This window comes from Larimichthys crocea, chromosome XVIII, assembly GCF_000972845.2.
Source record: "Larimichthys crocea isolate SSNF chromosome XVIII, L_crocea_2.0, whole genome shotgun sequence".
Lineage (NCBI taxonomy): Eukaryota > Metazoa > Chordata > Actinopteri > Sciaenidae > Larimichthys > Larimichthys crocea.
This window is the reverse complement of record NC_040028.1, coordinates 20,468,166-20,484,748: the sequence shown is the minus strand read 5'-3', so window position 1 is coordinate 20,484,748 and position 16,583 is coordinate 20,468,166. Positions and strand designations below refer to the sequence as shown.

At 44.7% G+C, this 16,583-nt stretch overlaps 2 protein-coding genes across 2 annotated transcripts in view; one reads left to right on the top strand and one right to left on the bottom strand.

Moving 5' to 3' along the window:
• Positions 1-5,569, bottom strand: part of spryd7b (SPRY domain containing 7b) — an 8,570-nt gene extending 3,001 nt beyond the window's left edge. Inside the window, exons 1-4 of the mRNA XM_027290843.1 lie at positions 5,340-5,569; positions 3,344-3,460; positions 2,864-3,030; positions 1,695-1,797 (exon numbers count right to left, since the gene is read on the bottom strand). Coding sequence (XP_027146644.1) covers positions 1,695-1,797; positions 2,864-3,030; positions 3,344-3,460; positions 5,340-5,445 — 493 coding nt within the window. The 5' untranslated portion in view covers positions 5,446-5,569. The remainder of the gene's footprint in view (positions 1-1,694; positions 1,798-2,863; positions 3,031-3,343; positions 3,461-5,339) is intronic.
• Positions 5,570-6,003: 434 nt separating this feature from the next.
• On the top strand, positions 6,004-8,255 carry trim13 (tripartite motif containing 13). The gene is made up of 2 exons (XM_010746159.3): positions 6,004-6,245; positions 6,814-8,255. The coding sequence occupies exon 2, from the start codon at positions 6,833-6,835 to the stop codon at positions 8,015-8,017; it is 1,185 nt and encodes a 394-aa protein (XP_010744461.2). The 5' UTR covers positions 6,004-6,245; positions 6,814-6,832; the 3' UTR covers positions 8,018-8,255.
• The last annotated feature ends 8,328 nt before the right edge of the window (positions 8,256-16,583 follow it).

Here is a 16,583-nt window from a genome sequence, read left to right as displayed (position 1 = left end):
GTACAGTTGTCATGAACGGGGGAATTAGCTACAGAGACCAAAACTGTTTTTTGTACCAGGCTGTAAACCTGTTTATTTCTGCTGTGAAGTTGGACATTTGGACATGGGGACTTATGGAGACTGACTCACTTCTGGAGCCAGCCTCAGGTGGACGTTAGAGGAACTGACCACTGATGAAAATATATTTTTTGTACACACTGGACCTTTAATGTATGTGTGCTACATCAAATATTCAAACCCGGATGCCTGATGACGTTCTGGGCTCCATCGTGTGTTTGTTTTTTATTTATTTATATTTTATTATGATGCTGAGTGGATTACTCATGTCACGTCGTACTCAAAATGTAATAAAGAGCCAACCAGTTATTTGTTCTGTAGAAACTGGGTCAAACTATTTGGACATAATCGCTCGGCACTGAATAAGCTCCGTTAACGTCAGCGCGGTGACCGACTGATCTCATAAATCGACTCGCTCAGTGAATTACAGCTTTTGTTAGCAGTCGCTAACCTGAGGTGTGCTGACAACACGTCATCCATAGAGATTCTGTTTGTGTCTGAAGCGCCGCTTGGAAACAGAGCGTGTGGCTCTCCAGTGACACAAAGCTACGAGACACAGATCACACAAAGCGCACATTGTTGTGGATTACAATGTGAGAGAGCAATCACTCGTTTCAAAAGGGGAATAATGAAACTTTCCACTGCAGCTCCTTTAGCGAAAACTTTAGCAGCTTACTTTAATCTTTTAATTTTTTATTTAATCTATCAAGGATTCTAAAGTATAGGAAGTTTTAATTTGTAACAAACGTATAGATCGGGATACTGGACATCTGTATGGTTCAAACATCAGGCCGCATTCAGACGAGACCCGGCACTGCAGAGAAAACACAGCGACCTGCGGTGGCCAAGTTGAGCCGCCAATCAGATGGTCCGGTTGGGCTCACACCTCCACAGTGAGCCTGATCTAAACTCTGAGACTCTACCTGTCGTGTTCTGACTTTGTTTATGTCATGAAGCAGCTTCTAAATCTGAATCGGACTCACGGTTTACGCTGCAAAACACGACACGAAGGAGTTTCGTTTGTTTTGCGCTGGCTTGTTGAAGAGAGAGAAGAGAGAAGACACAGACAGTGAAAGAGGAGAGGGGGCGCAGCCTCGATTAAAGAAAGTTAATCAGAGAAATACAAAATTATTTCCTGATTGTTTGACAGCGTAACGTTCAGCAGCTCGTCACACACCGCTGCACAGCCCCTGACGCCGTCTGAATGCGCCCTGAAAGTGTTCACAGAACCAGAGAGGCCCGATGTTTGTGTCGTGAAACACAACAGACTCTGTGGAAGAGGACCCACACTCATGGGTACTATTATATTTCATTTCTTTCATTTCAGACACACACACACACACTTAAGACACAAGAAAGCTCAAACTAGTTTTTCTGCATTAGTGCTGCTGTAGGATTAGAACAGGTCGTTCCAGAGGAGACAGCAGAACAAACCCTGCATGACTCTGCAGCTTCCTGCTAAAGACTTCATCTTGACCTCTCACTCTTCGAGCTATCTGAATCTTTTACAGCCTGACGTGAGCGGTGTTACATAAAAATGTACAAACACAGCCCTCTAGTGGAGGAAAACTGTAACTGCCATAAAGGCGTTCCTCGTCAATAAACGATAATTCACAGAAGTCGACAGATGAACTTACCGTAAACAACGGGGTACACAGTGCCTCGGATCCCTGAGGCAGGACAGTGCATGTTCTTTCCGTTGAGATATAAATTCAGCTCCACGTGGTCGTATGTGATGCCCTGAGGGAGACACACACAGCGAAATCTGGTTTAACCTTCACGTCGCCGGGCTCGTGTTTTAAAAGATGAACACTGAAACGCCTGAGAGACACAGAGAGGTTCTTTGCTTTCCTCTCCTACGACTCTATTCTGTTCCCGTCAGGGTTGCAAAATTCTGGGAAACTTTTCATGGGAATAAACCAGGAATTTACAACATTGAAGGTCGGCCCTTTAACAGGAACTTAAATATAGTTGGAAAATATATTTTAGCATCATCTTGACTAAGACAACCAGATTTCCTGCAGGTCCACTTGAATATCTGCTCTTCCTCAGTCACATGCACATAGCACACTGCTTACTGCAGGGCTGCTGAGGCCACGCCCCCTACCTGCACAGGTGATTTCTGTACCTGGACCACACTTTAGAGCCCAGAGCACACAGAGACTGTTGGACACACATTTGAGTCTGTGGACTACATAATATTGTTCAATGAAATAATTCCCTGCAGGCTGTTTTAGCACCTGACAGGTTCATATGTTCACACGTCTGTTCATGAAGTTTGAAGCTCCAGCAGCAGCTTTAATCTTTGCTGCTCTTGTTTTCAGAACCACATGGTGTCCTAAAATGAGGCATGACTAGAAGAACATAGATGGAGGTCTGCAACGGATCCTGCACACTCGCCCGTCATGACTCTCTGCAGCTCTCCTGAAACCAATCCTGTGCTCGTTAACATCATATTTCATAAAATGTTGCTTCAATCATTCTACGACTTACATCTGTCATTTAACAAAACAGAAAATAACAAGGCCAAACAGCAATTTGGTGCACATGTGGCAAACCGGACACAAACAGACGGCGTCCAGCTCGTGTTGGATCATGTGACTATCGATGTCTGCCAGCTGCCTTGGGGGATAAAAAATAAAAAGCCTACGATACCAAAATCTGCTGCAGGCCTCATGGGACCTGCAGGCCAGCCTGGTCTTTAAGCAGATGATCAGTCCAAAGCGTCACTTTGAGTACAGACTAACCTGATCTCAGGTGATTCAAAGATCAGATTCAGGATCAGGTTAATAAATTCTGCACTTACCACAATGTCACCCTCCTGAGGAAGGCTGTTTGCAGGTAGGCGGTTCTTCTCTTCATTATTGTGGTACACAGAGCCATCGTGCCTCAGAACTAGGCTGTTTGTGTCTCTGCCCAAAGGCACTTGATTAAGATTCACCTTCTGCGTGGCCACACCTATTCCCCACACACCTGAACACAGAGCACAGCACGGAGTTACCTGCTATAAAACACTCGGACTGAAATGGATTGTATTTACACGGACACGGGCCAGCTGCGATGAAATAAAATAATAATAACAAAGTGGAATTCACGTGCGCAGCAGATTTTTCAGCTGAACACTAATAAAAAGAGTCTGTGTGGAGCTGCATGAGGGTCCAAGTGTCGAGCAGAAATCCATCAGCGAGCATGCAGTCATGAGACGCTGGATTCAGCGTGTCTGTGTCGAGAACTCTCGCTAAGAATGCAGCAGAAAATCTCAATCAGCTCCGAGTCAGACGCTTACCAGTGGACTGGATCTTAAACTCAAAATAACTTTTGTTCTGGTGCAGAGGAGCGTTGGCCAGACAGCCTCCGGTGCCGCATATTCTCCGGCCGCTCTTTACAATGACGACATCTGTGCCTGCAAAGACAAAAAAGAGGCGAGAAGACAGCTTGTAGTGAGAAACACATCGTTATACATGAAACTAACGTAGAGACGGTCGCTCTCTCTGAGCAATCTGACAATTATTTGGCTGATTGTCACGAGTTGTACTTCAAAAAAGGGCAAAGATATTCCATTTGCAGTCATGCAAGACAGAGAAAAGCAGAGTACTTGAATATGTATAATAACAAGAAATGCCAAACATCACCGGTGTTTTGGTTCAAAGGGTGACCATGTTAAAAGGTGACTGTGAACCGAATCAACACGTATTGAAACATTTACATTTTTTGTTTTTACTTTTTAGTCGTTTATCCAAAGCGACTTACAGGGAGGAATCTGTGGTTCAGTAACTTGCCCAAGGACACTTCAACATGCAGACTGGACGAGCCGGGCATCGAACCACCGATCATCTTAATGGTGGACGACCCGCTCCACCTCTTGAGCCACAGCTGCCCCTTTTATTAATTTAAGTCATACATGTGTCCACAAATAAATCATACATCAAAACAGCTTTTTAGAGGTGTAACATATAAAACAAAGAGTCGTTCTTGGTGAGCTGAGTCAAATGATCCGACTCCCTTAAAAGAACTGAACTTCCCATCGCTAGTGGTCACCAGCTGACCTGTCTGCTGTTGTTAAGTGGCATTAACATTATATCTGTTTAAGTAAGGGGTGTTAAAATACACAACTTCAGTCATTCTACGTTACATAAGAAAAGGCAAACATCACCGGTGTTTCAGTTCAACGGGTGACCATGTTAATTGGTGACTGTTAGCCGAATGCGCCAAGAGGTGTTAAAACATTTACATTACATTTTTTGTTTTTACATTTGGGGATCGAACCACCGATCATCTGATTAGGGGACGACCCGCTCTTCCTCCTGAGCCACAGCCCTTTTATTAAGTCATATGTGTGTGTCCACAAAGACTGAGTCAAATGATCTGACTCCCTAAAAAGAACTGAACTTCCCATCGCTAGGGGCGTCCCATTCGACTAACAGTCACCACTTAACGGGGTCACTCGTTGAACCAAAACACTGGTGTCTTGATTTTTAGCGCCCGGTGTTTCAGTTCAACGGGTGGCCGTGTTAATCGGTGTCTGTTGTGTTGAAAACACGTAGAGTCTTTGGTGTTTATGTTTGACAGTTGGTCACCACTTAACATGGTCACTCGTTGAACCGAAACACCGGTGATGTTTGTCTTTTCTTATGGGACATAAAATGACTTAAACACATTTTAACACTTTCTACTTAAACATACATTTGTTTAAACATAAATATAATGTTAATGCGACTTAACTACAGCAGACAGGTCAGCTCGTGACACTCGAGCGCAAAAAATAAATAAATAAATAAATCAAGACACCGGTGTTTTGGTTCAACGAGTGGCCGTGTTAATTGGTGTCTGTTGTGTTAAAAACACGTAGCATCTTTGCTGTTTAAGTTTGACAGTTGGTCACCACTTAACACGGTCACTCGTTGAACCGAAACACCAGCGTCTCGATTTTTTTCGCGCCCGGTGTTTCAGTTCAACGGGTGGCCGTGTTAATTGGTGACAAAACACGTAGCATCTTTGGTGTTTATGTTTGACAGTTGGTCACCACTTAACACGGTCACTCGTTGAACCGAAACACCGGTAGCTAGCCGCTGAAACGTCACGAGCTGACCTGTGTGCTGTTGTGACGCCGCGTTAACGTCACATTTGTGTATAAATGAATGTATGTTTAAGTCGGGGTGTTAAAACAAACAAATTAAATCACTCTATGTCGCTAAAAACGCGTTTAATCTCTGCTATCGGTGAGCTAGCCGATGCTAACGGCGGAAGTAGCGGACCCGCGCGTCACGGACTCGAACACGTACCCATGTGGTGCGTGTCCAGCTGCACGGTGGGCATCTCTTTGAGCGGGATGTGTCCCGGCCCGCCGTCCCCGCAGCAGCCCAGACAACACGCAAACATCGCAGCCATCCTCTGTCTGCTCCGACACTAGCTACACATCCGGAAACAAGCTGCCAAACAAACCAACGAGCGTGTGACGTGAGAGCGCCCCCTGACAACAGCGACACTGCGCGGCGGGAGTGGGAACTGCACAAGCCCCCTGCGCTTCGCTGTATACCCGACTGTATCCAATCACAGCGGCTAACAGATAGGCAGTTTGCTCCTGATGGCATGGAAACAAGGGAAGAAAATCAAGGTCAAAATTTATACACGTGACTAAGTAACTGTTGGTTTCGGTGTTACGTAACCACGAGTGGAAATAAAGCGAGTTTCAGGGGCTGGAGTGGAGCGTCCTGCAGACACGCAGCTCCTGTTTACTTCTTACACACGTCGGTCCGTGTCATGCTGTCAACATGTTTACATGCACCGCAGCGGCTCTTTAAGTGGGGCAGCACGCAGAGCTGTGTGATGCTAAAAGAACCGAGCTGACACTTTTTCACGCTGTAATGTTTTGCATAGCAACAGCCCCTCCCCCATCTGCCCGTCAGGGGACCCTCTGCGAATTACCCAGCAGGGGCAGAAACGTAAACACACCTAACGCTCACAACGAAGCTGCAAAGATTCTCAAAACAAAGGCGGCTTTTGCGCCAAATGGCGCTTTTGCGCATTTACTGGTGTGCATGTGCGCAAATGCGCTAAAAAAAAATCCAGTCAGTGGATTTTCTGTGCGTCAGTGAAACGGTTAACTCTCTACCCGGAAAAGGGAGTGAAGTCTGCACAGCAACAAGCGCCATGATTGCGTTGCACTTGCGCGTCTCCAGCAGCTGGTGGTGAGTGATCTCTTTTGGTCCAGTAGTTGCATGTTACTATGCGCTTGCAAAAATCTGTCGCAGCTGCCTCTTACTTCACCACCTTGCCAACAGGAGCGACGTTAACGCGGACGCTTGTTTGTTCCGATCATTTGTCGCATTGGATTGGTTCAGACGTGATTCAGAGCTCCGACACAGCCAGGGCTGCTGCTCCGTGACACAAAGCTAAAGAGGGAGAGGGAGGGGGTGGAAAAATCGTTTGCTGTAAAGTTATTAACGATTTTTTTTGGGACTTATGTCCACGCAAGTTTGTTGCAGCGTCAGCTGCTTGCAGAGATGTTGTTGTTGCGCAAACGGAGGGTTGTTTCTTTTTTTTTTTGGCGGAGGTCGTGCCAAGCTTTTTACGCGGGCACAGCCAGTTTCACTTTCAGGATGGGAATACTCCAGACACAGCTGGAAAACATCTGTATCCTTTTGCGATGCTGCAGCTTTGTTCGTGTGTCATTTACATCCGCTCTTGTTTGTTTGTTTGTTTGTCTGTTTTTGGGGTTTTCTCCCATTTTTGACGCCTGGATAAATGTGTTTACAGATGTGCCATCATCGCCGTCATGGAGCAGCTCGAAGAGGAACTAACGTGCCCGATCTGCTGCGGTCTCTTCGAGGACCCGCGGGTTTTGTTGTGCTCGCACAGCTTTTGCAAGAAATGCCTGGACGGACTGTTGGAGGGGAACCGAGGTCCGGCTTTCAGGACGCCTTTCAAATGTCCAACATGCCGCAAAGAGAGCCCGCACAACGGCGCAAACAGCCTGCAGATCAACTACTCCCTGCGCGGGATAGTGGAGAAGTACAGCAAAATAAGGGTCATGCCCAAAATGTCTGTTTGCAAACAGCACCGCGGGCAGCCTCTCAACATATTTTGCGCCACCGACTTGAAACTCATCTGTGGCTTTTGCGCAACGACAGATGACCACAAAGGGCATAAATTCAGCTCCCTGGAGGAGGCGTACGAGCGAGAGAAGGAGGCGTTTGAAGAGCTGCTGCGCGGGGTGGAGAGCTGGCAGAGCGCAGACATCCTGTCCTGCCTGGAGACACTACAAGCCAGTAAGAAAAAAGCGCTTCAGTCGGTGACCAAGGACGCGGAGGAGGTAACAGACTATTTCGACAGACTCATCAGTGCCATCGAAGGCAAAAAGAACGAGATCCTGTCCGATTTCGAGACGCTGAAGCTGGTGGTGCTGCAAGCGTACGACCCAGAGATCACCAAGCTGAGCGCGGCGGTGGAGGAGCACCAGCGGGCGCTCAGCATCGCCGAGTCCTTCAGGAGCGTCTCCGACCCCCTGTGCTTCCTGCAGCAGATGCAGGAGTTTCGGGAGAAGTTGGGGATCCTCAAGGAGACTCTGCCGCCCTCTCGTAAAGACATGGACGTCGGTCTTCCCGTGCGTAATTTCGACGTTAAAAAGTGGGACTCGCTCCGGCTCCGAGAAGTGGACAAGATCTCAGTCCCCCACGGGTGTGGCGGCGGCTCCCACCGAGCGAGGGGCTCACGGATGACAGCCCGCAGATGTTTCACCTTATTCCTGAGTTTGCTGCTGCTGCTCCTGATGCAGACACACTACGCGCGCTCACAGATCCAACCATTCCTCGCCGAGGTCTCCACGCACCTTACCCACGCTGGCGCGCACCTGCGGGGGATAACTGACACGTGCACGAGTTTACTGGGTGCAGGTCAGGACTCTGTCGTGAACCTGATAGACTCCGCTGTCAGTTTTATTGGCAGCTGGAAGTTGTTTTAATTATTTAGGCTCGCGTGTCATCCATCCATGAGGTGATTAAACTCGGTGACACCCGATGGAAACACTACACACCTACTACACACCTACTACACACCTTATGTTCTGCCTTCATGTGCAATCAAACAGAAGCGACACTGCAGATTTTTAAAGAAGACACCAATGTGCAACCTTTCCTGTTTTTGATTTCTTTTTTTTTAAACATGTGCAAGATGTTGATATATAAATAAATAAAAAGTGAGAAGTTTAATTCACCCCCGTGTTTGTTTTCATTCAGGAGACACGTCAGCTCGTTCAGTCACATCAGCACCACAGTGCAGCGCAGTGATGCTGCTGCTGCAACCTCGTCAAGGTTACACACGTTACATAACAAGGCCCCGTGTGAAACACACAGGGCGTAAAGAACACGGTGCTGTCATAAAATCTAAAATACATTTTAAAAAGCTGTGCTCACTCTATCAGTGACAATAAAAAACAGGCTCATTTCTCTGGTTGCATGACATGTCCGGACATCTGCAGGCTGTTAAGTTAAAGTCCAGTCAGTGTGTGTGTGAGTGTGTGTTTTCTACTGCTGACTAACATCTAAATACATAAAGTGTGTGCAAATGTTTTTAGAGTTTTTAAAATCGAGGGCAACTCTGTGACAACTCTGGCTCCTCGCCAACAGCAGCAGTGTTTATCCAGAGAGCAGTGATCATATATTATATTAATTTATTATCATCGATTCTCCCGAAGAGAGAAAAACAAAACGTCAGAGCTCGAAGTGAATCCGTGATGTCAGCACTGACCATAATTCAGGATGTACGTCATGGCACGCGTCTACATGTGTATATATAGCCCCTCTGTTGCCAGGCGAGTATAGGATGAAAATAAATGTATCACTCCGCGTTTATGTCCTAATTATCACCGGGAGTTTTTAAAATGTAGTTTCATGAAGTCAATCCAAATATTAAAGAGACTTTAATGAGGATGAATGAGCTCGCAGCGCTGTGCGCACAGGGCCTGATGAACTCTTCATCACTGAGTCCAGATACCATGAAGAGTGAGAGGCTGAGTGTGAACCTGCTTTTATTATTATTATTATTATTATTATTAATGTCATATTAAACCAGCTGATTTCACACGTTTACTCTGGAAACTGTGGCTGTGTAATTTTTATAATTAAGCATCCAGTTAAAATGTAAAAATGGAAACGTGGAGCGTGAGGCCGGATCACATTTTCTTTAAATTGAAATAAAAGGAAGCGCTGAAAGAATTTATAATATTTAATAATGTAATTTAAATAATTCCGCTGACACACACACACACACACACACACAGAGAGAAAATAGATGTCCGTCTTGCAGATGTGTCATTATAAAGTTTTATATTCAATTTAAATAAAACAAAACGAACGAGGCCTGAGCAGATCTGAGATTTTTAAGATTCCTCAAAAATAAAATAAAATCGAGCCTTTAAAAACCCGTCCTAAAAACGCGCCACTTTTATCTCTAAAATATATAAATATATAATAAATACATTTAAAATCCTGACTTCACTTTACTTTGAATTTAAAGCTGCGAAAACTAAATCTGAGAATTTGAATTATTAAAAAGGCCTACAAGGCCAAATGGAGGAGCACTGCTGCTGCCACACACACACACGGTGAAATGTGGCGGGATGTGATCAGGAAAAATGTAATAATGTCACAACTTTTATTTGTTTCATGTATTTTTATTAAAAATAATAATTAAAAAAAAAAAAGATCTGGAGCGGATCACTTTGGAAATTAGTGCAAAAACTCAGTTATCCGATTTTTTAAATTATTATTTCACCTTGCAAATTGATGTGTAAAATTTAGTCAGTAAACGGCGCGTAAGAGTCCAGTCCTCGGTGTGGAGGATGTGAGATTTGGGATTATGGTCCGGCGCAGAGGTGCGCGCATTACGCGCGTATCCGACCCGACAGCGCGTAAAATGGATGCGCTCCTCTGCGTGTCACGGGCCGTCACGTCACAGTTATTTCAGTTAACGCATGAATATATTAGAATAAGTTTGGAGGCGTTAATGCACGAGCTGAGGACGGATTCAAATAAAGACAGGGAGGGATTAAACCCAGAGGAAAAGATAAAACATCGAATTTATCTTTTTTTAAATATTTAAAAAATGAAGTGAATCATTTTAATCTGCTGGAAAACTCTGTGTGTGTGTGTGTGTGTGTGTCACGGCGGCTCATGCTGCGCAGGCCGGACATCCCACCACGAGCAGCCTGCAGGCCGCGAGGCCCGCAGTGTGTGTGTGTGTGTGTGTGTGTTACAATGAGCTTTATGCAGTGTATGTAAATAAACAGTCAGTGTGTTCAGACAGAGGGCGGTTCAGGTTTTTATTTGTCAGAGTGCAGACAGAACAGTGGAGTGTGAAATGATGCGGACACACAGTTAAAACATGAAGACAAACAAAGCGCAGGTGTGTGTGTGTAGATGGTGTACCTGTGTACCTGTGAGTGAGGCGAGGGTACTCAGTGCTGCTGACTGTGAGTGGTCAAGCTTTGCTTCAGCAGCACGATCAATACTGGAGGCTTCAGCTAGAGTCTTAACTCCAATATTTACGTGCTGCTACAGTAAGGCGACCGGCCAAGCTTTAACTTCACCATCATCTTCATCATCCTGTGTGTGTGTGTTTGTGTGTGTGTGTGTGTTCGTAAACAGGGCAACAGGTCGAGTTGTTCAGGCTTTCCTGCGGCAGCACAGTATGGCCTGCATCTCTGTGTAACCCACAAACCATTCCGTGCTGCTACAGCATCGCCTGACGTGTCAGTCACGCTCCTCTTCTTCTTCTCCTCCTCATCTTCTTCACGTTTGTCTCCTCGAGTCTGAACCACATGACGTTCACAGACGAGGACACACTCGTTACCTATCGTTTAAAAGATGATCAGCAGCTTCTTCTGCAGATTTAAAGTCCGACTCGTAGAGCAGGAGACGAGCGCCGCCGCCGCCTGGAAAACAGACACAAAGAGAATTACAGTTAGGCATCAAAGTGGTCAGAAGTATGTGGACGCCGGTCACAAGATAAATCTACGGTGATGTTCACACACACCGGTGCACCAGAACATCAAGCAGCAGTAATTGGTTGGCCAGAACTGAAGTGAGCGACCACCAGTGTGAACATCACCAAGCAGGAGGCGTCGACCACATTGGTTGAGACAAAAGTACGTCTGAGTATGATTTTAAAACCCGGCTGCACAGATCTGCTCTAATTTATCCACGACTCGAGGTCGGGCATCGATGCTGGTTATCGCCCGGCGTCGCCTGGCTCCGTGTCAGCTCTCCAACTCATGCCAAAGCTGTTGGGATGGAGGTTGAAGCCAGTCGGACAGATACAGCTCGTCCACGCCAAACAACAACAAAACTTTAGGGATGTTGCTTAATGCACAGCGGCGCTGGCGTGTTGAAACACGGAGGGGCTTTTCCCAAACTGTTGCGACAACACCACACAAAAATATCACCGTGTGCTGCAACAATAGGATTCCCCTCAACTGGAAGCAAGCAGCCGAGGCGCAGGGTTGTCAGTTCACATCTTTAGTCTTCAAGTACAACTTCTCTAATCGAGTCCAACGCAACAACTGGTGACATTTCAGTAGAAACAGCAGAGCTGCTGCACGTCTAGAAAACAAGTTAGAAGCTGCACCAGTTAAAAACTTTAACAGTTTAGCAACACGGCGAGCGCTGAAGCAGGCAGAAAATATCAGGCTTGTTCACACAGGAGGCAGCTTTATATCATTCACTGTTGGATCTGAATGAAACTGGCTCAAGAACCAGAGCTGATTTGTTGGAGAGCCGTGCTCCTGATCCAAACTTTGAGTTTTTTTTAAACCACTTGTTATTTCACCTTTCGCTCAGCTTCATTACAAACTTTGTATTTTTAAATCCCATTTCTCGTGTGCTCGTACCACAGCTCGACAAACTTCACAACACTGATGTGGTGAGAAATAAATCCACACTCTCTGTACTGTGCATGACTCAGACTTAATATATTAAGTAAGGAGTCTGTATCAGTCATAACACACTGTGGCATTCAGCTGCTGACAGGTGCCACACACACACACCTGAGTGTACAGTGAGTCTGAGTTACAAACGTTGTTGTGTAATGTCTCATTCAGCGGTGGAGCACTCTTAGGTTTCAAAGATAATTACTGCTGCATTGTGCTCGGCTAAGTGTGCAGCCGGCAGAACCCAGTGTGCTTCAACCTGGAGGAAATATGAGGCAAATATTCTGTTTTCATTCCCTGTAACCTTTAAATGAAGCGAGAGAGTCGAGGCAGCAAGCGACGAGATCTCTTTTGTCTGTTCCAGTGTCGTTTAGTGACCCAGAGACAGAATCGATGAAGCTCGTACAGTTTTAGCAGAGACCACATGTTTGAATCTTAAAACGAAAGGTGTTACAACTCACTTCATCCTGAGGCAGATTGGGTCCAACTGATGTGTTGTTGCCACTAGAGGTCTCAATGGACCTGTAATTACGATCTTGGTCTGAGATGGAGCCGATAGCCTGAACCTAATAACATCTTTAACATCCAGAAAGAGACAGTGAGGAGACGTGCAGGCGTCCCTCTGTCAGACAAACTCCAGTGCAGCCCAGAGGAACAAACTATTTGATTCATCTGCTGGAGAAAAGTACAGATTTGTGGCCTTTATTCTGATGTCCCAGAGGGGTTTTTGTCATGTGGTGAAGAAGCTGCAACCACAGATAATATTAATTAAAAAAGATCTGAGGGTCACCTGTGCAGACACACGGCTTTCATCAGACATGAAATGAACCCACACTTTTTTTGAAATCTGACTTTTAAACAGCAGAAAGATAGATTTCAAAAACACACACACCTACGTTACATCACCACGCTGCAACAACAGAGCCCACCAAAAGAGCCACAGAGTGCTGGCACAGGAACAGCTGACTCAAAGATCACAAGTCAATCTAACAAATCAGATACTTAATATCATTTTTTTTTAAAGAAATCAACTTCTGGCGACATCGTTACACGAAGGCGTCGTCTGAGAGCGTCTGCGATACTCGCTCCAGGCCAAGAAGATTTCCTGACGTTCACGCGATGCACGTTTTTATTAATAGTTCATATGATACAGGATTAGACTCGACTTTAGATTATGACATTTGTCAGGGATACAAAAGTCTGTGTGTGTGTGTGTGTGAGTGCTCCAGTTTAAAAACAATAAAATTAAATTTAAAGCACGCATGACACCTCAACATAAAAACTACAACACAGAAAAACAGTTAGGAGCTTATTTAGTATGAACATGACGAGCTTACACCTAAAACCAATTTTACAATTATTCCCAGCTTCTTAAAAAAATCCTCAGTTTGTTTAAACCGTGGCACAGAGTGACAGACGAGTTACACCGCGCTCATTTACAGCTTCACATCAGGAGTGTGTAACTGTCACATCTGTAACTGACCCCTGGGCTAACGGGGTCCGCATCGCCTGCCAAAGAAATATATATTATATATACACACACACACACACACACACACACACACATATATATAAAAATAAAAACAAGAGTTGGAAGCAGTGCCTAATAAAATAATGCCAGCAGCAACAATAAATAAATAAAAAATACACAGTTTGTTACAGCTTTTCGAGGTGTTTGCCACCGTTTTAATCATCAAGAATTAATTCATAAATGACTAAAAACAGTAAAGATCAGCTGATTCATGGATAATAAAATTAATTAATTGTAAGCTCGGGTTAAAAAGTCCACTCGTGGTTATTTTCCTGCTGTAAACAGCGGATACACCCCCGCCCCTCCGTCACATGTTTATCTACGCGACGCAAAGACGCACTCGGACCACCAACCTCGATTCACATGCGGAAAATTTGTCCGATCATTTCCTTATCTTGCACGTCATGTGCGGATGTCATTTTTAATGCATTAATTAAACTTAAAGGATAAGTCAACCACCACAGGAGTTTAAAAAAACACACACACAGCACTGACCAGGTATGGTGTGTGTTTCTTCTTTAAGCTGATAATTTTTTTTACAAGTCCAGGTTGTATTTTCACATCACTGACTCTAACCTCTCCCATTTTTCTCCCTCTCCTTTAAGGAAGCATGCCCAGACATGTCACCTTCACTGCTCAGCCTTTTTAACCCGTTCCTATGACATTTGCTCCCCCGTCACAATGGCCTCAAAGAGTCACCTGACCCCGAGGGTTGAAGGTCAAGTAACCTCCTACACCCCACATCGGTCCCGGGGAACGTGGACATGACAACCCATCACCTCCTCCTCCTCCTCCTCCTCCTCCACAGAAAGTGGTCTGGACTGGCCTCTTTTACATCGTCCTCTGGCTGTAAGAGCACAAACTAAAAAAAGAGAAGATCTAAACTGTGGGGAAAAAAGAAAAAGAAAAAATCTTTGCAAATTTGAGTTGTGATTGTGTTCATAAAGCTTTCCATCTGTGGGACACAGAAGGAAACTGCTCCAAGGTAAATATGTGCAGACACAACTTTAAATCTATTTACTTCTCACTGGTTAATATGGTTTCAGAATATATTTAAAGGTCAATCAGAAATAGAAGAATATACAGGGGGAGGCGTTTATTACAACACCTGAAGCCGGACACACACCAGGTAAGGCGGGACAAATCATTGTTTTAGATTTGGAAAGATGTTCACCGTGCCACAACTTTATAAGGTGTAATAAAATGTTTCATCACATGCCGGGACATCTCTGCAGCAGTAACAGCAAATACTCATGATGACATGTCAATAAAAATATATAAATATAACCTTTTTTAAAATAAATAAAATATCTAAAATAGAGTTTATCTAATTCTAAGAGGTGGTGAATCGTTTTATTGGTCATCATCACTTCCCATAAAGACCTGCTCGGGTCCATACAAACACCAGTGCTGTGCTGTTTTGTGTTTAATCCTTGACAAACCTGTTACATGTGCTCACACAGCAAAACATGCCCAGCACAGGCACAGGGTGAGTGTGGGATTCCCTGAAAACGTACTCATGTCTCGTCAAATGAAACGTGCAGACACGTGTACGCGGCATCGACGTGAGAATAAAGCGATTCACAGGACGACACTGGCACACAGAGAGAGAGAGAGAGTGACCTCTGAGTCATTGTTGCACTCCACAGGTACACCGCTTACTGTCAGGTGTGACAGACCCACTCTTCACACTTCAGCTACACACATCATCTACATGAATGATTTTAATTAAGCTTAAAAATTAAGTAAACAATCATGCGTTGTGTTAAATAAGGTCTCTTTAAGGAGAGCAGGTCTGTCAACAGGACAGACAGCGCCTGTCTTCAAAAGGTTTGATTCCCACATAACCAACAGCAGTCTCTGTCATCTAAACACACCCGGCGTGTCCACTGTGTGTCTGGTGAAATATTTAATCTCAACACACAAACGCCGTACCTGCCGCTGACCGTATAAACAATGCATTCACACACTCGGCGTTACGCATTCCTCCAGAAATTCATTTGGGTTATTTACTACTTCATGTGAACTATCACGAGCTTCCTCCCACTGCCACGGAGAAGAAGCCAGAGCAGCAGCAATAAACAGGATGCAGACAGAGCAAGTACACTGTGATGCAATATCAAAAGTACGACCTGAGGACTTGATTTACACTTGACCAATGCCATCAAACTTTTTTCTGTTTTTATTTCTCCAAAGGCACGGCTACGACCACCGAAACAAATCACATTCTCAAGCACAGCAACCTCCAACACGACCACCACAACTTTCTGAATGAGTTACAGTGAGACAGAAATTAGGATCCTGGGAGGCGGAGTGCGTGTTGTATTGTAGATGCATACATAAGCAAGAGGAGCAAAAGAGGAAGCAGAGCTGTGAGAGCTGACTGGCACACCCATACACCAATTACACAAACACACACTGTACTTTTGTTGGTGTGTGTTAAACACACATCGCAACACTCATTTTTCCTGATTTTAAAAAATGAGTTTTGTTGCAAAATTAAAAGACATATTAATAAATACATCAGTCTTGCATTAATGCTCACACTCTCCTGGAGAGGTTTGATCTACCTCCCTACAGCTGTACAGTCACACAGCAGCAGATCTGTCAGTGACAGCACCACATTTCACAGAATAAAATAAAATAAATAATTGTGTGTTTTTAAAACTGACCAAACGAGATGACACCGAGTGAAAACATCCGGTCTGTCTGCACTCCAGTCTGATTGGTCAAGATGTAGCTACAAACAAACAAACAAAAAAACAGAAATTCATCAATATTTGAGCCGATTGTTGGAAATCTTTCCAACCTAACTACTTACAAGTTAACACTGTGGCCTAATCTAGCACCCTCAGGTGAAAAAAAGGCTGGTGCAAGCAAGAAAACACTGTGTGTGTGTGTGTGTGTGTGTGTTAGTCAGAGGAGGTATCATAGTCTTGCAATGTCAGATCTTACTGCTGGTTGCTGTTGCAGGTTATCATATTACTACCTAAAATTTAATTATCATGCAGCTGATGTATTCTTTCTAAAAAAATAAAACAAAAACAAGCTCTCCAAGTCTGGGAGGATTTC

What these genes read in the sequence shown, in the direction of transcription:
- trim13 (XM_010746159.3), top strand. Translation starts at nt 6,833, where the DNA reads ATGGAGCAGCTCGAAGAGGAACTAACGTGCCCGATCTGCTGCGGTCTC.